We start from the raw sequence: 25,617 nt of genomic DNA on the forward strand, positions 1-25,617 counted from the left end.
TACAATAAACCCACTGGCAATATGGAACATTGAGAAGCTATGTCCTTCAACCCCATGGGATCCTTAGAGCTCTAATGCTGATAGTCCCAAGCCCTCAGCCAGCACTCTTCCTTGCTACCTTTCCTGTCAGCTCTCAGACTTTCAGCCCCTGGGATTTCTACCCTTGCCCACATCCAGTACAGAGTTTGGGTGAAAAATATTCTAAGTCCAAACAATGGAAGGTTTAACATTTAGAAACGAGCACATTTTATCAAGAAAGTGCCGTGGCATAGCGGTTAAGGACACTAACTGGTATGCACAAGGACCTGGGTTCAATCCCAGGTGGGCATGCACAATTTTGTTAAAAAACTTAGTAAAAAAAAAAAAAAAAAAAAAAAAACTTCCTTTTCCAGGGACCCCAGGTTTTGAACCGGGATCCCTTGGCCTGGCAGCCAGCTAGCTAACCACCAGGCCACAGGCCTCTTGATATAAAATGATTCGGAACATATATTTAAAGGTTAGGATTGCGCAACTTCGAAAAAAGGCAGAGACATAGCTCATCTGCATAAATTTAAATAAATGCTGAATATGCAGACATAGGGAAGCAACAGCATACCAATGCAGGTAGAAACGGACTGATAAATACAGACTTTGATGTGTTTCAGTTTAATATAAATTCATATGTCAAACAAGTAGGTACAAGCACTTCTTTACGAACAGCTTCAAAATAAATTATTTGATATTATTTACATGTATCCGTCACAAAAACAATTGGCATAAAGATTTTGCAGGCATGGAAATTTCTTTCAATCAGAGGCATCTCTAAGAAAATTTGGTAGTAACAAGTCTCTTGTTCAAGCTACCAGTGACTTGGAACATGAGAGGAATTTACACTGCAATCACACTCAGGAGAACAAAATTGAAAGTTTCGAGAAATAACCAGCTATTTCAAGCTTCCTCAAAATTTCAAAAGAGTTCTATTCTATCTACATCTATACACAGCAGCAAAAGGCATAATTATGAATTTGTGCAGTCACAAACAATTTGACAGATTTTGAATGTACAACTTTGAATGCACAACTGATTTTTTTAAAAACTGAATGATAACTTTTGAAAACCAAGTTGACGTTTGCATAAACCTTCAATATGCATCCTCTTTTTCTCAGTTAACCCGATTTCTGGATTTTCTTTCACTTTTTGAAAAGGTATTTACTGCCTTTTAGGTCATTATGCTAATGAATAATTTCCATATTCATAGCAAAAGTGTGATGTCATCCCAGGAAGAAAGTCCTTGTGTTACATTGGTTCGTATTCAGAAGAAGTCCCTCATTTTTGTAGATTTTGCTGGACAACATTTTCACTTCGTTGCTGATTCATTGTCGTTTTTGTTCATAGCAATAAGCAAGCATTAATCCCTTTATCAGAAATGTTAAAAAACTTATGTGCTGAAATACCAGTATGTCTTCCCTAGGCTCCATAGCAATAGCGCCCTCAGTTGTCAAGGAAAGCTTGAATAATTTTTAAGCATTAAAAAGGTGCACTTTTCAATGTGAGTAACCAAATAGGAATGTAAAAACACATCAAACAAGTGTAAGTTAAAAAAATTGTTGTGAAGAAAATTGCATTGCAGCTAAATACTTTTATTTCTTTCTCCAGAGACAAAAATATACCCTTGACACCAAACACTATGAACGTCTAACAAAAGAAGCAGGTTGCAGTAACAGTGAACGCTTATACATGTAGTAAGTGCAATGCGTTTCTTTTGTTGGATGTTCGTAGCGAAAACTACGGCAACATTTGTTTTTTTTCTTAGACTAAAAAACATCTACACTCCCTGTTTCAAGTGTGAACACTGTTAACTGTGTCAAGACAAATGCTGTACAATTTTGAGCTTCAGAGCACCCCATTTGCACGAGCCATGTTTGTGAGGTGAATCCCCTCCAAGTACCACGGTAGACAGGAACCACTTCACCCTGCTTGAAACGCTAATGTTCTCTTGCCTGCACGGATGAGAAAATATTGTTGGCAATGGTCTCTTTAGTTCATAACGTTACATGTAGTACAAAGTACATGTTATGCACAAGGAAGACTTCAAATAAATTGGCTTTAATACTTCAAAGCATGGAGGAAGGACACAGGAGTTGTAACTCACGCATTTCAAAGCGTCCAATGATGGTTGTTGCCACGTCTGACGAATAATAGAAAACATTCCAAAAATGCCTTATTGCTGCCTACATCTTAGCCAGACAAGCGGGGCTAGTAATATCCTGGCGATACTTGTAATTTTTGCTTGCAATTAAATACAAACTATCGATGTGACCAGGAAATAGAGAGAGAAAAATTCCTGATATTAGACCTACTTTTGCCATAGTAAATAAACTTTTTAAATTTTGACACACTGTTTCATTATCCATGCAAAGTTTGTAATTCTAGTCTCCCCTGTCCAATACATCAGTGTTCAAAGACTAGGTACGAATTTGGCTGAGGCTGGCCATCAAAATCTTCACTACTTCTGGAAAGCTCAGTTCATTAGGAACAAAATGCGCCATTTCATCACAGGGAGTGATCATGAAATCTCATAAAATACGCCTTTTTACAAATGCCATAATAAAAATAATTCATACAAAATACAAAATCCTAGTAACAGCTTGGCTATTTACTCCAAAAATAAGTGCAGAAGAAAGTGTTTGATAAGGGCAACAACTGCACATGAACACTTCAGGTACACAGCCTAGTAAAAGCAACTACGCAAGCACTAAATTTGATGTTGTTGTCGGATCATATCAAGCACCAACGATGGCATTAATACTCAACTTCCTATTCTGCAGCACACAACGTTTTGGGGATGCAGATTACCAATGAAAAATTGTGGCGACGATCATAGGGTACAAAGAAGGCTTATAGTTGCAAAACAGGTGGTGAGTAGCAGGCGTGCGCTGCGCTCTGGCTATGGACATACCGGGTATGCCAGAAAGCGGTAATTGGCCAGATGTTATAGCCCGGGAAGTTCAAACTCCTGTGTCCTTCCTCCATGTTCAAAGTTATGTCACCTTGATTTTCAAAAAAAAATTGGAACTGAGGCTTTACCTGCAATTGAGAGCTATGCAATCGCACGTATGAAGCCAAACCACGGTTCACAACCACGCACAATGCATGACATCTAGATGCTCAATCAACCATAAAAACTTCCTGTGCGAAATTAGGCTCCTATAACATTCAGGCTTTATTTTCCTTTAAAAAAAACCTCCCTGCCCACAATTTTGACCCAGGATTCGAACCCACACCCCATGCATCACAAACCATTATGCTGTAACCGCTTGACTACCGCAATTCACATAGGTTGACGGTTTTGTTACTGTTGATATACCGATGAACGGCTGCAATACACACTGGGCATGCGCAATACAAACACAACCACAGTGGTTTGGCTTCATATGTATGGTTGCATATATATCTTGCAATTGAAGTGAAATAGTCAGGCTCCTTCTGATTTTAGAGAGGATGATAAATGAAGTGAATCCGGGTAACAAAATCCAAAATGGCCATCTTGTGAATAAAGGCCACTGAATAAATGATCCACATACTGGTTAAGTTGTTTAAAGAAGAATCAGTATATTAACTTTCAACCAATTCTTTTTTTTTCAAATATCCAACTAACGATTTCAAAGAATTTACGGAGCACGTGCTCTGGGAGCACATGATTGTCTTGAAGGAGTTATATTTTTGGAGTGATTTAAACAACTGTGCCAACTTGTTGAAACTATATTTTTGAAATTGGCTAATTTTCTGGAATGTTCATGTCAAACCTCAGCCTGGCTACAAGTGCAGTATTACACATTTCTGTTAAAGGTGCAGTTATCAACACAAGGAAACTGGTGCAGTTGGCCATCGTGGAACTAAACCCGTTGTGAAATTATTCTTTCTGGCGAGCTGTCATTTTGGAGAAAACAATGACAGAAGGCAGTTTTGGAGAAGGCAGTTTCAGAAAATGCATCTGAAGACACATTTTGGAAAATTACCACTGGAAATGTGGAAGCCTTGACAACACAAGCGTGCATCAACTACACAATATAAATCATTAGCTCAGTGTGTAATACTGCATAGCTGCATTTGAGTGAACGTGAGAATGGGTCCCTGAGGCTAAAATTCCAGCGCAATTCAAACACAACTCAGCAACTTTTGATTTGAAATCCAAATCCTAGAATATTTTTTTTTCTTCAGAATCTATAGTATTCTACGAGATGAAACTTCATCAGGTTTGTTCTTTGAAACCTGTCTTTGGATTTTGAGTACTTTTGTTGCCCCAAAGAACACGATCCACAAGGACTGGATAATCCGCAAATGATGGACTGTGCCTTCAACACATGAGAGGTTATTATTACTATTCACAATATCAAATGTACATGTACAGTTTGCATAACATTTCTGATGTTTTTAGTAGAAATCATCAGGGCTCACCTACATATATGCTCCTTCAGCCAGTCAATGGCATCTCCATGAAAGCAGGTCACAGTAAACAAAGTGCTGGAATACAAGAAGAATCAAGTTCGTGAAATCGTTGTCAATCGTGTTCACAATGCTTGCAAATGACTACACAAGACATTTTAGCTCATATGCAAAATTTACTGGAGGTGTTTATAAACTCAAACTCTAAAAGACCAACACCCTACTGGGTATAAAATCTCTCCATGAAAGTGCATAGATCTAGGATTGGTCACTCAAGCCTGGATGGTTAAAGGCTCGGGTCAACCTGCTGGTGCATGTTGCTGAGACTAGAACTAAGATTGGTCACTCAAGCCTGGGTGATTAGAGGCTCAAATCCACTTATTGGTTTATGTTGCTGAGAATACAGCTAGGACTGGTCACTGAAGCCCGGATGGTTAGAGACTCAAGTTCACCTGCTGGTTCAAGTTCCCGAGATGACATTGTAGAGCTAGGATTGCTGATACTGAAAGCTAGGATTGGTCACTCATACCTTGGTGGTTTCAGATTCTCAGTCCACCTGCTGGTTTGAGTTTGTGTCTATGAGTAAGACATTTCACCAATGCTGTAATAACAGCATGAGGGATGGGGAGCTCTGGAGATGGAGAAGAAGAAATCGAAATGGGTAATTACGTGATGCAGAATTTTACCTGTAAATAATTGGGTAAAAATACGCCATTAAAACAATTAATCCCAACTTATCCCCATTAGTCGCCAGATGACGTGTAAACACATACAATTTTCCTTTACTTTGTTCAGCGGAAGATGTGTACACTCACTAGGAATTCCTTGATTTCATTCCTGAAGTTGACTTATTAACGCGTCATGAAGTTGTAAGGAAAACCTGCCCCTAGCAGCTTTTTCAAGGAAGAAAATGGACATTAAGTGGCTAACCAGTAAAAGATCAACAAGAGCCAATCTTGTGCTTTGGCTGCTAGTTTAAGAGTCAGTCTCTTTTGTTTTTAAATCAGACGCATTCAAAATGTGCAAACATTGCCAAAGTTAAGGTGGGAGCACCTAGGACAAGTTTGTGCGATGACTAAGGCTAAGCAGTTTGACAAATGTTGCCCAAATGAAGGCTGGTAGGGGCCACACTTCCTGTTCCTCAGATGGAAAATTTGCTCAACTTATTGACATAACAAGGGAAAACTCAATGCGTGCACAACAGTTAGCAAACTGACCATTAAAAAGGTTAACAAAATTTTCTGATAGAATAAGCACACCTTTAAAGCAGCACCACAGACCTTTAATTCCAGCCTCAATTTGGTTACATTGCTTTGAATGGAGAAAAATGAAATGACTGCCCCATGAGAGAGGTCTATGAAACTAGGCCCCGGATCTTGTAATATACCAGACCATAGAGGGCGCTAGTCAGTCACTCCGGATAGTTCTCAGAGCTCACGTTGGAAATAAAAGAGTAGCTGAAGTTGTCACCTAAATACAGGTCGTCCTGACTCCATAATAACCCTCCACACATAACATGGTGGCAGCGCGGTCCTACCTCGCCATTTGCACTACCGATATTCACATCATCGCATAAAACAAGGTGACATTTGACTCGGAAATGTGCCATCATTTCTGTGAGAATGACTGAGTGACAATCCATGTACGCATGTATGCATAGACTGTGTGTGTACAGTAGCCTCGCAACGCCTGTGTGTATAGCTTAGGATCGTCACGGTGCAGCATGTACTGATACTCGCATAGTCCATTGAGGTCAGAGGTCATCCAACTTACAAGTAGGAACAATGACAGACTCAGTCACACCTCGCCTGACCTGGGATGATCCAGATTTGCCCAGTGCCATAAAGATTTTTCGGCAACAATGTGAGCTATATTTCTCTGTCAAGAATGTCAAACCAGAGAAACAAGTCGACCACATACTTCTCTTCATGGGGCCTACTGGACTTCGCATGTATAACTCATGGAGCTTACCTGAGGCTGATGTGAAAAAACCTGACATTGTTTGGGATCGCTTCTCTGCACAGATCACTCCGAGAACAAATTTCCGTGTTGCTCGCCTGTACTTACAGAAATTTCAGCAGAAGGATCGTGAATCTTGATGACTACATGTCACGGCTAAAGCTACATGCCCAAACATGTCAATTTCGTGACGACAAGGAATTCGCAGACAGAATCGTCGAACAGTTCATTGCGGGAACGTGTCACCTAGATCTGCAAAAGCAACTTTTGGCTCGCGATGACACCTTGACCATTGATCAGTGTTTGGATATTGCTCGTACCCACTAGGCATCCTTGTCACACATGGAACAGCTAACCAATGTTCATCATGGTCAGTCTTCCATTGATGCATTACAGCGCCGACGCACATGTAGGAACTGTGGTACGCAACACCCCTTCAGACCTCGTGAGTTATGCCCCGCCTACAACACAACATGTGATAACTGTGGAAAACGCAATCACTGGAGAAACATGTGCAAGTCCAAACACCAACCCAGTGATTCTACGCGTGGCCGACAAAACCAGCAAACTAGTCCCAGAGATACTCGTTGTCGCTCACAATCGCAGTCACGGTCCAAGTCGAGACAACGCCGTTCTCAACGCGACATGCACATGTTTGCAGACAGCGCCTCTTTGGTTTCGGGTGGTGACATTGAGGTTCCATTCGAACAACTCACACTTGATATTGTCGTATCCGCTATTCGTCCAAATGCACGTGATCACGACAAAGCCTACACATACGTACAACTTCGACAGGATACAGAACGTCGTATCATAAATCTACATGTGAAAGTCGACACAGGTGCCCAGACGAACACCATCCCTGTTCGTGTTTACCGTCGAATGTACCCAACTCACTTGGACTCTGATGGATTTCCGCGCAAGGGACATTTTGCTAACTCTGGTGCTGTTCTCAAAGCATACAATGGCACAGAGATTAAGCAATACGGCACACTGACTCTCCCATGCAAACATGCCCAGTCCGAATGGCACAATGCTGAGTTTCACATCTGTGAGACCGATGGCCCAGCTATCATTGGTCTTCGCACGGCTCTGCAGTTGAACATTGTAGCCTTCAACTGTTCTGTTGAATCGCACGCTCAGTCTGACACAGACATTAGACCACAGAACCAGCCGCTTCGCTCAGTTGAGGATCTTGTCTCCGCATACCCAGAACAGTTCGATGCACTTGGCGATTTTCCTGGTGCATATCACATTGTGCTTCGTGATGGTGCACAACCCGTTGTACACGCCCCACTTAAGTGCTCCATTCACATCCGCGATGAACTCAAGTCGGAATTAGACAAAATGGAGGCACAGGGTGTCATCCGACGTGTTACCGAGCCCACAGATTGGGTTAGTAGCATCGCCATTTCGCGCAAGGCTAATGGTCAGTTACGCATTTGTTTGAACCCTAAAGACCTTAACAAGGCACTCATGCGATCTCATCATAAGACACCGACACTGGAGGAGATTACGCACAAACTTGCTGGCGCAACAGTTTTCAGCAAAATGGACGCGAAACACGGTTACTGGTCCATCCACCTCGACGAGGAGAGTTCACTGTTGACGACATTCAATAGCCCCTTCGGTCGCTATTGTTACAAGCGCATGCCGTTTGGCCTGGCAGTCAGTCAGGATATTTTCCAACATTGGATGGACCAGATACCCAGATAACAGTGTGAAGGCGTGATCGGAATCGCGGACAACATCATCGTCTTTGGAGACTCAGAACAGTCTCACGATAAGAACCTTCGTAAGCTCCTGACTGTCGCTGCTGCAAACGAGATGAAGTTCAACGGTAGCAAGAGCGCGATCAAAGACAAGCAGATCACATTCTTCGGCATGGTATATGATGCACGGGGTGTCCATCCAGATCCAGCTAAAGTGGATGCCATAAAGGCCATGCCACCCCCCTCCGATAAGACACAGCTCCGCGAGTTCCTCGGAATGGTGACATACTTAAGCCCATTCATCCAGCACTTGTCGAGCCACACCGCTGACTTGCGCGAGCTACTATGCAATGACTGTGAGTACACATGGTCTCCAAGTCACCAACGTTGTTTTGAGAAAGTGCGCGATCTGATCTCCGACTCTGCTACTTTGTGGTACTTTGACCCCAATAAACCCACGACAATTCAAGTGGACGCTTCGTCACGTGGTTTGGGTGCAACCTTGCGAGCCGATCGCCTATGCTTCCAAGGCACTCAGTAGTGCAGAGACAAGATATGCAAACATCGAGCGAGAAATGTTGGCGGTTGTCTTCGGTTGTGAGCGCTACCATACATATGTCTATGGTAAACATTTCACGATAGAGTCTGACCACAAACCACTTCAGATGATTAATCAGAAACCGCTCACATCTGCATCCCCTCGTCTACACCGTATGCTTATGCGTCTCCAGCCATATGACTTCACTCTGCAGTATCGCCCCAGCAAGGAAGTTCCAGTCGCTGACAGTTTGTCACGCTCGCCGACAAACGACGGTACGCATATTCCGTTGGACATTCAGATAAATCTCGTGCATTTCACTGCCGATCGCCTCACAGACGTCAAACGCGAGACTGCGCGAGATCCAATCCTGCAGGAACTCCAACAGGTCATTGTATCCGGTTGGCCCGATCGGATGAGAGATCTGGCAGCTCCCCTACGACCGTATTGGTCATTCTGTGATGAGCTTGCAATAGCAGATGGCATTCTTATCACAGGATGTCGCGTTGTCATACCCTCATCCATGCATGCATATACGCTGAACAAGCTGCACGAAGGTCATCAGGGTGCAACCAAGACAAAGCTCAGAGCGAAAGTCACTGTATATTGGCTTCACATGAACCAAGACATTGACCAAGTTGTGAGCCAATGTTCTACATGTCAGGAACATCAGCGGTCTCAACCCAAGGAGACCCTACTTCCACACAAGTTGCCAACGCGACCATGGCAAATACTTGGCACTGACTTGTTCCACTTCGAAGGTAATGAGTATCTTCTGATAGCTGACTATTACTCCAAGTTTCCTGTCGTGCGTAGAATGCCTGCAAACTGCACAAGTCATGCAGTGATTGATGCCACTCAGCAAATCTTCTCAGAGCAAGGTGTGCCGGAGGTTATTAGTGACAGTGGCCCACATTATGCCTCTACAGCATACAACACATTCGCTGAGGAATGGGGTTTCACACGTTACGTCGTCGCCCCATTTCCCACAGTCGAATGGTTTCGCTGAGAGAATGATCCAAACTGTTAAGCATACCATGAATAAAGCAAGGGCCAGTGGACAAAACATCAGCATGGCTCTTCTCTGTCTACGGACGACTCCAGTGGACAGCAAACTTCCAAGTCCAGCAGAACTGCTTTGCGGAAGGAAGTTTCAGAGCAACCTACCGGTAGTCATCAAGCACACATCAGAGCACAAGGACCAAACATACCAGAGCCTACAGGATAGACAAGCACAGCAGAAAGTCTACCACGACAGATCTGCCCATGATCTCAAGCCACTCCAACCTGGCCAATTAGTGCGTGTCCAGGATCCAAACACTGGTTTATGGACACCAGCACAGGTTAAACAGCGCTGTGAGGAGCCACGTTCATATGTCATAGTGACTCCCAACGGTCGTGAACTCAGACGCAATCGTCGTCATCTTCGTGACATTAAACCTGTCAAGAAACGCGTCACATTCGCAGATGGCGCACCACCGTCTCGTGATAGCCCAGCACGAGACAATCAGAACACTCCCACTATCACGCGATCTGATCGACAAGTCAGACCACCAAAGAGACTCGATCTGTGAACAGTTTTATGAACACTATCACCATCATTTTCTTTGATGTTGTTATTACTTTTTTTTAACATGGCAAAGTGTTGGATTAGAGTTTTGCAGATGACTACACTAGACAAGTATAACACTACCTTATTTACTTATTTATTTTGGTTAGATGCATAGGTCATGCACAGACTTTTGTATACTTATATCTTTTTTTTTTAAGAAACACCATTTTTTTTGTCTGTTGTTACGAACAAAACAAAACAAAAGGATTTCAGCATAAGAAAAGATCACCAAGAACCAGACAGTAAAAATTTTTGTTTTTCCATGTAACAGCTAAGTTCATTTATTACCTGTTCAAGTGGACTCTCTGTTCCCTCTTTGCTCAGTTTTTTTTTTTTGGTTAATTTTTTTTCCAATTTCCAAACCAGTTGCAAATTGTTCATATCTTTCTTTTAAAAAGGGGGATGTAATATACCAGACCATAGAGGGCGCTAGTCAGTCACTCCTGTCGGATAATTCTCAGAGCTCACGTTGGAAAAAAAGAGTAGCTGAAGTTGTCACCTAAATACAGGTCGTCCTGACTCAATAATAACCCTCCACACACAACAGATCTTAGGAGTAGAGTGCTTTCAAGTACACTGTACATATACCCACTGCTTCACCTGACTCAGACCAGCCAGCCGACCCTAGCAAGCTCGGTGGTCGAGTGGTTAAGACGTCTGCACTAGTAAGCAGGACGTTGTGGGTTCGAGTCCAACCTGAGTAAGCTTGTGAATTTTTTGCAAGCTCTAAGACAAGCACTGAGCATACAGTGTTTATCAATATATACGTTGGCTAAGGGCAAACCCCGTTATATAAAATTAACATCTCCCCAACGCAAAAATACATCTTGAAAATACACTGTACTTAACAAAGAAAAAATAAATGGCAAGGGTTAGTGCGGCAGAGAACACTTGACAGCCTAACATGATAGGGGCAGGGGTGTGCATATCAGAGAGCCAGTGAACATGGGTCAGCATACGTTACATGTAGTCAGACCATGCTGGACAGATGACTATACATGTACAATCATACTATTTCAACACAAACACCGAGTATTCATCTCCTGACAAATCACAAAGCTCCTTGTTGCCATCTTTGTTCAATTCTCATCCTACAGGAACTACTTTCAAATTTGGGGTGAGAGTGGAGGAACTTGAAATATCAATGAAATAATCACTAGAGGTTTAAAGTGCCCTACAGCAGTGTAGGGTCTGTGTGTTTGCCTTAAAACAACCATTTCTTGTTTTTTACATGTACTTTTACGTGCAAAAACACTCTAATGTTAAACTCAAGATTTTCCAAATTTTAAGAGATTTTTTGAAAACTCCTGAAATCAGGAAAATCCTGATGACAAAATATGAAATCAGAAACAATCTTGACAAATCTCACCCCTTCAAATTGCAGTGTGCCTCTGTGCAACGCTTTGTGATTGCAACAGGTTCCGTACAGTGCCAGCATCCGGACATTCACTAGTCATGCTAGTACTGCAGACAGAGAGGTAGACGAGTCAGGATACTCACTCATGTCACACGTACAGTCAGGCATCAGTGTTGTGAATGCGACAAGAAATTCAAGATGTGGACATTAACCTTTGCTGCTCAGGACAGAATTTCCTTCAATTATGAACCTCAGCTTGGCATTATTGAGGCTCAAGATACAATCAAGTGTCTTCATAACTCATCGGTTGCATCACGGAATGACATGTAACATCCAAACTTTGTACATTTGTAAGGATAATTCATAACAGGCATCCATGAGAAATAGATAAAATCTCTGAATTAAATAATGTACAAATAAATCAAGTATACAAATAACCATAAAAATAATAAAAATTAAAACACATCCCAAACTTGGCAAAATCTTAAAACACCAGTACTTGAAGAAGAGTGGGAAGAGTGGGACATGCATGTACAGACAAACAGGGCTCTGTAGAGAAACACAAAAGAAAGGGGGTGGGGGGGATAGGGAACGAAGGTGGAAAGGCAAAAGGATGAACAGTACATGTACACGGAAGATGGGTGTGTGAACAAAGAGTTGAGGCAAGGGGGACAAAACACAAGGGATAAACACTGGGGAGACCAGCGAGGGCAAAGATCAAAGGAAACAGAATTCAAAGTTGAATAGTGGAATTGTGAGGGCCAAAAAGGGATTAAAGGGATGGGAAAAAAATCTGGAGTAATGGTATCACTCTAGAAAGGAATCATAGGGCTGAATGAACACAAAGTACAAAATATATAAATAAAAAATAAATACCATTAACCCCAAAAGAGTCCTCAACATTTTTCTGCTTTATTCAAAGTGTATTTTCTTAAGAACCGACTTTAACCCGATGTAAATCCGGGTCATAAGACAAATAAAACAAGAAAAATCTCCTTGATCCACTTTTAGAGATACCAAATGACAGGAAAGTTTCATTCATATCTGGGGTAGCATGTATTCTGTAAATCTGATCAACCAGAACAATTGTATTGAAGTTTTTGGCCGATAAAGAGATTGATGTGGACATAGCCATATTTGACTTATTCAAAGCGTTTGATACTGTCCCCCATGAGCATCTGAAAGCTAAGCTTCATATGTATGGAAATACGTGAAAAGCTACTGAAGTGGATTGCCAACTTTCTTCAGATGCATAAACAAAGAGAAATGTTCGATGGATCTAGTTCTGATTGGGATTCCTTGGACTCCGGTGTGCCTCAAGGCACAGTCCTCGGCCCTCTTTTATTTTTACTTTATATCAACGACATCACAGACAATCTTCAGTCAGAAGTTCGTCTTTTTGCTGACGATTGCATTTGATATAGAAATGTCCACAACCGGGCTGATTGCATCACATTTCAGGAAAAGATATTGAATATGCCTCTACATGGCAAATGCAATTTAATATAAAGAAATGCTCCATCGTGCATATGGGAAACAAAAGGAAGAAGATTTGCAATAGTTATAAGCTGGATAATCATTCTCTTGCAACAGTGGATCATCACCAGTATCTGGGAGTCTTCCTCTCCCACAAATTTAAATGGGATTATATGGTCAAGAAGGCTAACTAGGTATGTTGCGTAGAAACTTTAAGCAGTGCTTGAAAATGGCAAAAGCAACTGCTTATTTAGCACTTGTTCGTCCACACCTGGAGTACACTTCAGTAGTATGTGATCCCTTCGAGGCTAAATACATCAATAAGCTCGAGATGATCCAACGGCGTGCAGCACGCTTTATTAACAATAACTTTAGTACAGAAGCTACTGTGACCGATATAATCACCAACCTTGGGTGGGATACCCTAAAACAGTGTCATGAAGCTGCTAGATTGATCTTGATGAAACAAATGTATATGGGTACATCTGCTATTCCGAAGTCTATTGTCAAGCATGCTTCCACAAGACCACGTGGAGCAGCCACTGGAAATAGTTCTCAAGGCATTCCTTTGTACCCAGAACTTGTAGGGATGGAACAGGCTTCCTGATACATGATAGTCTCACCAATGTTGGGGATCAGGTTCTCGAGTTTATCAGATCCAGGGATAGGAACTTAAATTAACTTTGTGTCACTCCGTCTTCTCGCGTGGCTTTACATGGATTCAGTGAATCTGTTGCTACGTACTGAAGAAGAAGAAGGAGATGTCATCTGCGAACCGTGATCTAAAAATTGTTCAACAATTACATCATCGTTGCACAATTGAATGGCCTATGCACAGTCTGGCATCATCGCTAGATTGTGGTTTGGTCCCCGTGAATGTGGACTCCTTGTGAATGTAAAAATATGCGCAACTTCATTAAACATGCAGATTACGTGCTGCTTTTGGATCAGTCTTTTAGGGAAAAGATAGCTTAACCTGGTCCAAATCAATAGTGGTATACTTCAAATCTAGCCCACTGAGTGGAGCGTTAGTATGTCTCTTTTTGGATTTTGGACGGGATCGGTTAGTATGACTGATCCCATCCAAAATGGAAAAAGAGGCATACTAACGCTCCACTCAGTAGAGCTACTTCAAATCTCTATCCACACTCTCCAACGAAAAGTTCAGGGTGTTTTTATTTCTCCCAAGTCGTACACCGACTGCCTAACAGTTAATTGTTCTTACCTATTATTGATGAAATTCGATAACTCTCATCAGCCACCTTTCTCAATGAATGACCATGTACACGCAAGGTCTGATTTACTGTCACAGTGAGTTAATCAGGTCCCTGGCCTCAGATCTTACTAGTTGCAGGACATGTAGGAACACTCTCTCTCACTTGGCGCAAAACAAATCAAATGTCCCTAGCCCAGACAACCTCTTTCCCGAGCTCAAGCAAACATTATGATTTAAGTACGTACATAATCAAACGAGGCCAAACTTAATGTTTGTGTCATGGTCTGTTTTCAGCAATGAATATGTAGGTTCGCTCATACCAGCCACATGTTTGTTAAGTCGGCCTGAGGGATTTAGAGCCAGATTAGGCAGGTACCAGTGACTCAAGAGTTTTGTATTGAACTCGCTGGCAGTGTATACATATAGGATGGTGACAGTCTAGGATTTCTTATGTCGCTTTGGTAAATCCCCAAACATATTGCAAAATACAGGACCTTCCAGCATTGTATTTCTGTCACTTTTAAGGGAATGGGTCATGTTGGCGAAAGTGTTAAAATAAATCAACTTACAAATAATTTGCAAAGGTTAACAATGTTCCCTATTTGTTGTTTTGTATAGACAAATTGATCTGTGAAAAGCTCGATTTGTTGTTGCATCGGGCGTATATAAGGGGATCAAAATATCATTTGGGGTTGTGTGTAGGCCGAGGTGAAGAGCCTTTCTTATTCCTTGAGTATCACCACTGCACTGCTATAGACAGAATAGGGTGAATGTAGGCTACCAGAGGGGTATTGATAAATACCACGCATTAACAATTCATGCATTTGTATGGGACAGTATAGTGTAGGCCCAAAACATACCTCTGTGATGCCACGCCCCTTGGAGGTGGAGCGAGATTTGGGTGAGAATGGCCTCCTCCTCAGAGCGCGGCGTGGACGGCACATACCCGCAAGTCCCTGAGCGGCTCTGGACAAGTCCCTTGGGATGGAAGCATACCGTCCCAGTTGAAGAGCTGATCCCTCAGATTTGGCTGGATGGCTTGCTGTTTTCTGATTGGCTAAGTAGTTTAGACGGAACTCAAAGTGACATAAATAAACAGTCTAGGACACCCATTCACTGTACACTAGAACATCAGCAATTGGTTTATTCCAACAACATCAGACCATGGGAAAAACCTGCTCGCCTGGCTTATTTGGAAAAACGATAGAGGGTGCTCCTGTAACTGAGCATGGAGGTGTGATTCTACCTCCATGAACTGAGACAACTTTAACATCGACTTTATTCGCTTGATAAGAAAAACCACTTAAATGAGGAACAGGTCGATAGCAACTAGGAGGAGGACGCTTTCTCAATCGTAGCTTGTGGGCGAGGACAGAAATATATATAGCTTATTTCCCTCCTGCAATGCGCAATCTCTAAGGGGGCATATATCCAGGGCCAAAACCAATCTAGGGATGTCCACACAACCCACCGTGACCCTACCGCCCCCCCCCAAAAAAAACCAGGGAGTAGTGCTCACCTTGAACCTGCAGTCTGGCTCAGTGCTAACCTAACGGGCAAGCTTGGTTCCGGTTTGTTTCCCCGGCCGGTACTCGGTACCCGTACCCCGTGTACGCATACGTTGTTGTTTTAGTTTTAATGGCGCTTTCAGCAACTCGGGCTATTTGCGCCAATAACTGTACGTTTATTCATACACTTTATTAATCACCATCACATTACGGAGTTAGGAAGCAGATCCAGTTTTAAGAGGCAGGAGGAAACCGAAGTGCCCGGAGAAAACCGGCGAGAGCGAGACTGGAAACCAAAGGCACTTAAAGCCTGGGCCACGCCGACGCTCGAACCCTGGCCTCAAGCTTTGGAGCAAAGCGAGGGAAGAACCGCTACGCCCTCCTTGATCCTACACGCTGGGTCCGAGCGGTTTTATAGCCTCGCCGCAGTCTCGCGCTTGCGCAATACCTGCCGCGTGCATAGAGCAGTGACCACCCCGTCCATCATTTTTCGTTGCATTAAGCGAAATAGGAATGCAAAAGAGATTTCATACATTGACGAAAAGTACATAAATGCAGAAAAATTGTCTGAGAAAAATTCATTGTAGCTGTACACTTTAAAAGCCCTCCGATCCGGGAGCTTTGTACTGGATGAGAACTGAAAAAAAAGTGTTTAGCGTCCTTTAAAAACTTTTTTCTCTCTGACTTTTTTGTTCAGTCTTTTGTGTCTCAAGGACTGTCACCCTAGCAGACTTAAACCTTATACTCACTACTCCAGAGTTTGTAAAATCTGGCCGAGATTGTAGCATTCCCTATCCACAGAATAAGCATCAATTATGCACAATACACTCGGGTCGAACACAGTCCTAATTTTGGCAAGATCTTTTTTTTTCGCTGCAAAAGGGAGACCATTTCAATATTCAGTGCAACAAAACCTGAAATGTTGGGTTTTTCTAATGAATTTGCATTCTGTGAAGTGCTGAATAAAATTTGTCAACTATCCAGAGTACGCGTCGGATAGTGAAAAAAACAGAAATTTCGCTGATACCGTTGCTTTTTGTTGCAAGCGGGAGTAAAGTTAAACATTCAAAGTGGCGAAACTTGAAATTCAGTTTACTTGTTTTGTCACAATTATTAGTAATCCTCGTCGGCTTGACAAATATCAGCTTCCTGTGTCGCACACAGCCGCTCAGCTTAAATATATTCTTTTGTTTCTCATTGTTAGTAAGATGTAAAATTCCAACTATTTCTGAATATGCAAACCGTGAGACCCGCCACCCATTTAACAGGAAAAAAAGAACTGTAAGAAACTATGGAGATCGACCATGCCCCCCATCCCAAAATGAATAAACCGAATCTGCTAAAGTCCAGGTTTGTTTCACAAGGGTGGACTTGGGGGGGGGAGTGTCCATAGCTCCCTTAAAATGGGACCAAAAATTTCAAACCAATAGAGAAAAAGACATTTTTGCTCTATTTCATTCCTCTATCTTCTCGAAGTGTGTAAAAATCCTAACTTAATGTAGCCTTGAAAAGCCACAAAGATAACATGAAAAGTTTCCAAAGTCCCCAACCCCTGAACAAGTCCTCCCCGAAAATCTTTTTCTTGATCCGCCCTATAGTGGTCTAAACGATATGTTGATATAAGGCTGACCTACAACTGTTCTTGTGTGGCGCCGCCTGCGTCTAAATGTAGAAAGGGCTTAGGAATGGGGCCCCAAACCGGTCATCTGTTATGTTCAAAGAAATTGCGCATTTTCCCCGGCAAAAGCTGTTCCTCAAATGTCTTCCAGTGAACGTTACGTTTTGAAAGTTTATAAAACTTAAGAACAAAAAACACACTTGTAAACAAAAGAGGAAAAAAAGAAAAAAAAACTTTTCTGTATTAAAAGACCCCACTCTCACATAAGTAAATAAATGAAGCAAAAGATGTGTACTATTTACTCGGAGTATTTTTATTTTGTTATATATCACATCAATTTAAAAGCAGAAGTGAAAACCGACAAGTGTTGAGGTTCCCCAAGAGATCCTACGGAATAAAAGTGCTTTTTAATAAAACCTGGCAACCACATAATTATAACAATATAATTTGCCACAGTGCGCGCGCGCCTCAGTCATATACAACATGCGCATGATTGAGGTGGCCGCACGTGAATTACGGTCTGTACTGAAAATTGAAAGCTAAAATTCCGAATAACTTTCACACTAAAAATTTGGTATAAGTGGAAACACGAGTGTACTTCGTGAATGTAACGTCCGTAACACCTTTGTTACACACGGACGTCTGCACTCCTCTCTACACCACGTTTTCGGATATCAAGTGATGGTATTAAGTTAACGCAAACGTGCACATTATTATTTTCGTCACAATAATTATTTTTACACAGTGAAGTTTTTGAAATTAATATTTGAATTAGAATCAAAAGTTTATTTTTTTAGAATGAAGACATAAATGTACTTCTCTAAACTACCAGTGCACGAAAAAAGCGCTAGGCTGGCCGAAGGGAAAACAGGAATGAATTATTAATACGTGATCAAAATGCTCTAAAGACAGGCTTTATGAACACGTCAGCACTAGCTGTTGCGAGAACATACTCCAATGACTTATGCATTAAGTACAGCTGTTGGTCGGTTGTTTCTTCATAAATGATCCCATGAACTACCTTCATGTGGCCCGAAATTTCCCACTTTTCACACACTCTTGATTCGTCCAACACATCTGCCATGGGCAACCTTTCTCATGCTCGTTCTGAACTATCCCTCTCACACAAAACTCCAACCATCTCTGACTGCAAATAACTTAAAATACCCCTCTCCGAATCCCCCAAGTTCACCAAAAATCACACTTTGAAGTCCTCAAAAATACTGCTTATAAGTGAAAAGCGTCTAAGAAGACTGTCATGTCTAGCTCTCATTTACGACTGCATACCCTCTGTTAGTCTGATTTTTTTCCCCACAAATTTGCACCGGGTCGGTCTCTGACCTTTATCACAGGTGGCCATCAACTCTTTTATTTCAAATGGAGCCTTGGCAATTTTTAATCTTAAACGTTCATGCACGGGTGCGCCGGGCAGGTTTAAAACAATTCTACCACCTTGAATACACGCATTCAAAATTTGTGTGCTAACATTAATTAAGAGCGTGTGTGAGCGGACAGCTAAGATTTTTTTTGGGGGGGGGCGCGATTTACAGAACTGAACAGCTACACTTCAAATCGAATGATTTATTTCAGAACGTGTTTAGGAAAGCACAAAAAGGCTTCCGCAATTACTTCGTTAATTGAAAGAGGAACTTAACACAGGTTACAAAGTACAATCGTATAAGTAGGGAAAAAAGACGAGTATCTTGATCCAAGGGTTTTGTAAATAAATTGGAACATCAAGCTTAGGCCTATAGGCTGCTTGACTTGCAAAGCCTCCCCGTGGAAACCCCATGCACTGACTCCACGCTCCTATAATAGCCCGTTATCGGCCGCTCGTTCAGTCCCAAGACTCAACTCGAGAGTCTTCCCTGTCATGACATTTCCTAATCCAAAATTATCAGACTTGGTGAAAAAGTAATTCTGATAACCTTTCCAGATTCTTGGTCGGGCATTGGGAAATCTAAACCCCCAAAATGCTGGGGGGAGGGCACTTTGCTAGTTCTACGGTCACTTGCCCACGCTTTCATCTCTATTTGAGCAAATGATCCGTTTCTTTGGTTGATTTGCCAACTCCTTCACACATTAAAAAACCATTCCTATAAACAAAGGTTTACAATGCCACTCCAACCATCCATTGAACACAGTACTGAAAAATTTCCCTATTCTCTCGTTCAGCTGCTTTACACTCTTAATCTACCTAAATTGACAAAAAAATAAAAGCAGGAAGCTAATCTTTCTCATGGTGGCTGACCCTCAAAACCACCGTGGTTTATATTCTAAACTATATGCTGGTGGGGGTCTCCTTAAACCATTTTCATCCTCGAGGGGAGAACGGGTCTGGAAAGTCCCTGCAAAACAAGCTGACTTTCAGGAAGAGACAGACAGCTTACAGCAGTCAAATACTTTCGATGTGCTAAATTTTCAATCCTTATTCCCTTTTAATTTAACGATCAATGTTCCTTAATTCAATTGCTCTCGACCTTACTAACTTCGCGCGCTCTTAGTCCTCAAATTAACAGCACTCACCGAAAGATCTTCATACACGCTCTACGTATTCTCAAAACTCAGTGTTGAATCAAACACTTATTCATGAGTGCGGTCAGTGACCACTCTCTGAAACTGTGAAATCCAGCTCTTCGAAAGTGTGGTCAGTGACCACTCTTTAAAACGTTGAATCCGAGATTTTAAATATTAAATCCACCATTTTAAACTATAAAACCAGCATTTAACCCGCTAATGTAATAATGCTGATTCCCTATTTTCAAGGAAAAGTGTTAAATTTATACTTGACCCGTTGAACTAACTCTTTTAAATGTTGGATTTAAAATTGAAAATGCAGGATTAAGCATGTAAAATTCTGGGTTCAACATTTTCAAAGAAGTGGTCACTGACCGCACTTAATATGTAGGCCTACGAGTTGGATCCAACATTGCAGCGTTTAGCGTAAACACACTTACGCACAAACCAAAGAAATGGAGAACCAACTTTCACCATTGAAATTTAAACCAAAATTCCGGCGACATTAATTTTTTTCCAGAGAAATTAAGGTGACTGATCAAGAGCCGGGACTGATAGTAATGTCATGTCCAATTAGAACGCTGCCTACAACAACTATCTTAACATTTTCCACTCATCCAGTATCACCCTCGCTTTCAATTTCCAAATACTGTACAAACTCAAACAATGAAAACTCAAGAACCCACACGGCGGATTGGAGTTGTTCGCGCAACATTTCGGTGCTCTGGCTAAACTGATGCCGCAGAGAGTAACAAAATACGTCCAGCCGCCAGCCCGCAGTGATTTCCTGCCTTATAATTTGCGTCATTTATGACTACAGAGTGATAATCTTTTTATAATATGTATTAAGACAGGGAACGTGATGGCTTCACGACATCTAACCAGCGTGAAAAAGCAAGCTTCGAATCGCACAATCTAATTGCAAGGAAATCTTCTGTTTCAAATTGTCAAGGCGTGACTTCTAACAAACAGAATTTCCTTTATCATTACTACCACATACATTATGTCATATTGTCACCTTTAATGTGGGTTGGTTTTGGAAAACATTTTTGAGTCAAAATGACGAAAACTTATCTGTTGGACCCCTTTGTATTTGTAATAAAAAAACTTAAACCTAAAGGTCTTCTGAAGCACACTTCACTCACTGGTTTGTATGTTTTGTGGCAATATATAAATATATTCTATTTGTTCCACTGTAAACAAGACTGATAAAAATGTGACACTGCATTTTTCAAATAAAAGCTAGGTACGTGGTTATTGTTTATTTAAAAGATAAAATTTCCAGGGCGAATGGGGGAGGCAACAGGGGCCATGCCCCCTCCCCAAAAGAGCCAAGATTTCTAAAAAATAATAAAGAAAGGTGACTCTTTGCTCTATTTAGTTTCCCGCCCTCCAAAAGCAAGTAAAACCCCCAAATGCAGTCTCACCCCTCTAGAAAGACCATAAAATAGGAAAAATTCCAAATTTTGCCTGCCCCAAAGCCCCCCCCCTGAAAAATGGTGTTGGATCCGCCCTTGTTGACATATTTTGTTTCATCCAAAATTATATTTGGGGTGGACATTTTTCCCGCATAAAAAAAGAGAGAATCAATTTAACTTGACAGTGACACATGCTCCCCAAATTTCCGAAGTCCTTCTGGTCCCTTTTTAACTTTTAAAACACTCTAACATTTCTGAAATGAAAAATCTCTTTATCATGGCTCAGTCTTTAAAACTTCTCTAACCACAATAAAGCAAACATTTTCGTTCCACACATTCAGGCGAAAACGGTGACCAAAATGCCAATTTTTAGGCTTTGGAAAGGTACAAGATCAAATACTTTACATTTTTGTAATTATCAACACTGATTACCAACTGCGCTAAAACGATTACTGCGTTGGAGTTGTTTCGATAAAAATACTGAGTGTACAATTCAGACGGATTACTAAAGACATTTTTTCTTTTACATTTGGCAATGATGTGGCCAATATTATAAGAGACATCAACATTATGTTTAAGCACAAAAAATACAGAAATATTATATAATATTCATAGAATTTACACTGTGAGTGGAACACATATTATGCAGCACAAAATTTTCAATCAGTGATAACTAAAACTCAAAGTACTCAAGATGCACATACATGTTTAATAATGTACAAGGCACAAGTAATCAAAAATATAAGTCCTATTCTCGATATACTATTTTACATTTAGTAAACCCTGTTTAAATAATGAAACTTCACTAGAACACTGAATATTTTAACAAATACACTGTATACGCTGTTTCACTCAGGACAATATACACATATATAAAATATCGGTGGTCTCTATTTGTTTATGTGGCATCAAATAGTTTTGAATGATACTTACAATGGAATTTGGTGACACTACAGATGAGGTAATACCTTCTCCACGAGTTCTGATTAAATATTGTACTATATGCGTCCCAATATTTATCTATGCGATGTTAGAATTATGGAATTCTTTGATCTTGCCACGGTGGAGATGTATCCGGAACGAAGAAAAATCTACATTATTATCTGTTATGCCGACGGTAATACTATGCACGTTTAAGGTCTTATAAATCATGACAGATGAACCATGCATCTGACACATCAAAAGCTGTTATTATAAGCAGAATTCATTTCACAAAATGGTATACATGTACTCACAATATGCCAAGTGATACCTATACGACACTTTCCCTTGGCCTGGACATTACATTCCCTTTGCTTGGGCTACTTGGTACCTCGTTGTAGAATTTGTTTTGGTCTGGTCTTGTAAGATGAACCAGAAGGCTTCCAAGCCCTTGACCCTTTGTCACCAGGGAGTCTGAATTGACAACAAAACCCTCCTCGCCAGATTTGAGTGTCTCTGCTGAGTCTGGGAGGAACTTCATGTACTCGGTAGATTCGGGGAAAGGAGAGGAGGCAGTACCCAGACCAGAATCGCAGTCTGGATTTTCTTTACTGGGGGTGGGCACAGCTCTCAGCTCAAGTTCCTGTGGTCTGTGGAGCAGTGGTGAAGGAGTCGCTGAGGACAGCTGATCACGGACGGGATTGTCATGTGAGGAGCTCAGCAGCCTCTCAGCTTCACTGTCCTCTGGTGCCTTGCCTTTGCTTGAACTCCAGTCACCGGACAACCTTGCAAACTCCAGCAGACACCGCGCTTCTGTCTGGTCAAGACCGTCAGAGGACCCAAACCCCTTTGAGGGGGATTTCCACGTATGTTGGATGGCTGTGATCTGTTGCTGCTGGTCCCTGTCCTCTGCTGACCTTGCCAATGCTTCATCCACTCCAGGATTCTCACTCTGTGGAATGATAATGCGGATTGCTGCCGTTTGTCCATTATTCCCTTGGTGCAGTCTCTCGGAGCTCTTGCTGATTGTGGTGGGGACCCCTGGTGTACTCCTGATTGAAGTCAGGGGTTTCTTCTTGCCCATTCTGTGCAACAGTCCCTCAGTGACTGAGTGGCTGCGCTTGTGGCGCTGGCCCAGTGGAGTGGAGCATGCTGGTGAGGGCTGCCCAGACTCCCCGGCTGGGGTTTTGCTCGGGCTGCGACTGGAAAAGAATGGGATTGGGATGGAAAACTTACGTCTGGTCTTGGCTTTTGGCCGGCAATCTTGTGCCTTTCCCCTCACGTGGGTCGCAAGGTCTAGGAGCGGGGATCGAGAGCCCCGGCGTGGGTCAGCCAAGGTCTGGTTTCTGGTGACAGGGTCCAGCATCGTGGAGGAATCAGAATGGGAGTTGTCACGGGAGCAGAAACCGTTGGTGTTATTACTGGTTTCCATGATGGGTGCTTCGGAGGGGCTACTGAAGTTGGACACTGTGTAGATGTTGGAGGACTCCATGTTCTCAGTCTTAAAGGACACCGAGCAAGGGTCACCGGTCATGTCCTGGCTGATGCTGCCATTGGTCCGCCAGCGGAGCTGTGAGGTTTGACGGGCCTGGGTGCATCTCATGGAAGGGTGACGGCCAAGGCTCAGGGTGATGGAGCGAGACATGCTGCGCTGCCGGAACACCTGGTTGCTGAGCGAGTGCAAGATCGCCTTGGAGTCCTTTTTGAACTGCTTGGTCAGGATGGTGTACAAGAATGGGTTGGCACAAGAGTTCAAGGGCAAGACGAATATGGTCAGGACCTTAGCCCCTTCAAGGGAGATCAGTTGATGCCCAAAGGCTGCCGTCAGGCTGAAGAAGGCAATTGGGGCCCAGCAGGCAAAGTCAGTGAACACCAGGAGGGACATCCGACGTGCCACGCGGGAGTCGTTGCAGTTCCATGCATGCGAGCCCTGTATGGCTATGTAGATGCTGGCGTAGCAAGCCATGATGATGACAAATGCAAGGATGTTCAGGATCAGGATAGTGCCGACGTAGGCCTTGGCCACAATGGTACTGACGTCGAATGGCAGGCAGACCGGGAATTTGTGGTAGTGGCTGACGTTGACCAGTGGCAGCACGGCTGCCGTCACTGAGAAAATCCAGCCAAAAAGCATGACAGTGATAGCGTGCGGCAGCTTCATGCGCTTCTCTAGGTGCAGAGCGTGCTTGATGGCATAAAAACGCTCCAGGGTGATGACAGACAGCGTGTAGATGGACAGCTCAGAGGAGAAGACGGCCAGGAACCCGGCTATGTGGCAGCCGGCACTCAGCTGCCAGCGGGCGCCCCACTTCTTGAAGATGCCCAGCGTGGATGTGTCCACCCCAGCCAGGAAGCCGAGGTACACTCCCAGGAAGAAGTCAGCAAAGGCCAAGTTGCAGATCAGAAAGCGTGGCACGTCCATCTTGGTACGGCTGACAAGGATGACAAGCATGACAATGGCGTTGCCCACAATGGCCAGTAGGAAGACCAACCAGACGCCGATACGAAGGAGCCATGAGCCAAAGAGATCCACACATGGCAATAATGGCCCTAAAAAAGCAAAAGCACAGCAGACAAAATAAATCTGAAGTGAACACTGGCAGAACAGTTACTTACAGTTGCACAAGATCTTTCTTGAAGTTTCTGACTTTTTGAATGACACCTCACACTGTGAATGGAACTATCTATCTTACTCTACATAAAACACCATAAGCAACACAACAGAAACATATCACTGAGTACATGTCATTGAATGTCTGAAAGATGGAGATATTCTTAGAGTCATTCTCCTTTGTCTAATTAACTGTACATCCTTTTTTATCAGGTGGTTGCTTTGAATCAGCAGATACCAACACTAGCTTAGCACTAACTTATCCTTTGGTGAAACAGATTTTATTCCTCTTTTGGGCAGACAGAATTTTTTTTTATGAGCAGAACACTAAACTGTTATATCTGGTTCGTAAGTATGACGTCACTTCAGTTTAGCAGCTGACTGCTGCGCATAATTTCATAGGGGCTTTCCATTTGCCAAGCAATGTGCGCATGCCCGCATATTTAACAGATACCTTTCATGTGTCTACTCTACATGAGCATTTTACAGATGTATGTCCTCCACACTGCCAGCAGCGTATTTGTTGTGTTCTTCGGTACTGCCAGTGTATTCAATTTATTATAATAGCCTTTCCTTTCCTATGAGTATATTCATAATGGCAGAATCCGGTACACCTGTGGCTATGAGTGTACTCGTAGTCGGCAGTCGTGTTAAGACCATGCTCACTGCACACAGAGTTACATGGAACCATGGATGGAACCGAGGTAACATGCAACTTGAGCGCTCATC

General features: G+C 42.4%; 1 protein-coding gene and 1 long non-coding RNA gene across 4 annotated transcripts in view; both read right to left on the minus strand.

The window, feature by feature from the left end:
- Positions 1–618: 618 nt before the first annotated feature.
- Positions 619–16,399, minus strand: LOC110978515 (uncharacterized). Of its 3 annotated transcripts, none has more exons than XR_015423478.1 (6): positions 15,815–16,399; positions 15,156–15,352; positions 11,616–13,965; positions 4,878–5,056; positions 4,438–4,503; positions 619–1,979 (listed from the first exon to the last, which is right to left on the minus strand). It is a non-coding gene; the product is annotated as an uncharacterized LOC110978515 (long non-coding RNA). The 3 variants fall into 3 exon arrangements; XR_002598082.2 differs by having other exon boundaries at positions 11,616–11,710; positions 15,815–16,372; XR_002598083.2 differs by having other exon boundaries at positions 4,955–5,056; positions 11,616–11,710; positions 15,815–16,369.
- Positions 16,400–17,713: 1,314 nt separating this feature from the next.
- The window catches only part of LOC110978497 (uncharacterized), a 76,146-nt gene continuing 68,242 nt past the window's right edge, over positions 17,714–25,617 (minus strand). The window contains exon 15 of the mRNA XM_022233543.2: positions 17,714–24,827. Within this exon, the coding sequence (XP_022089235.1) occupies positions 22,609–24,827 (2,219 nt within the window). The 3' untranslated portion in view covers positions 17,714–22,608. The remainder of the gene's footprint in view (positions 24,828–25,617) is intronic.

The sequence above is a fragment of the Acanthaster planci genome, linkage group LG20, assembly GCF_054643075.1.
Source record: "Acanthaster planci isolate LZ-2023a linkage group LG20, COTS_SCS, whole genome shotgun sequence".
In the NCBI taxonomy this organism is placed as follows: Eukaryota; Metazoa; Echinodermata; class Asteroidea; order Valvatida; family Acanthasteridae; genus Acanthaster; species Acanthaster planci.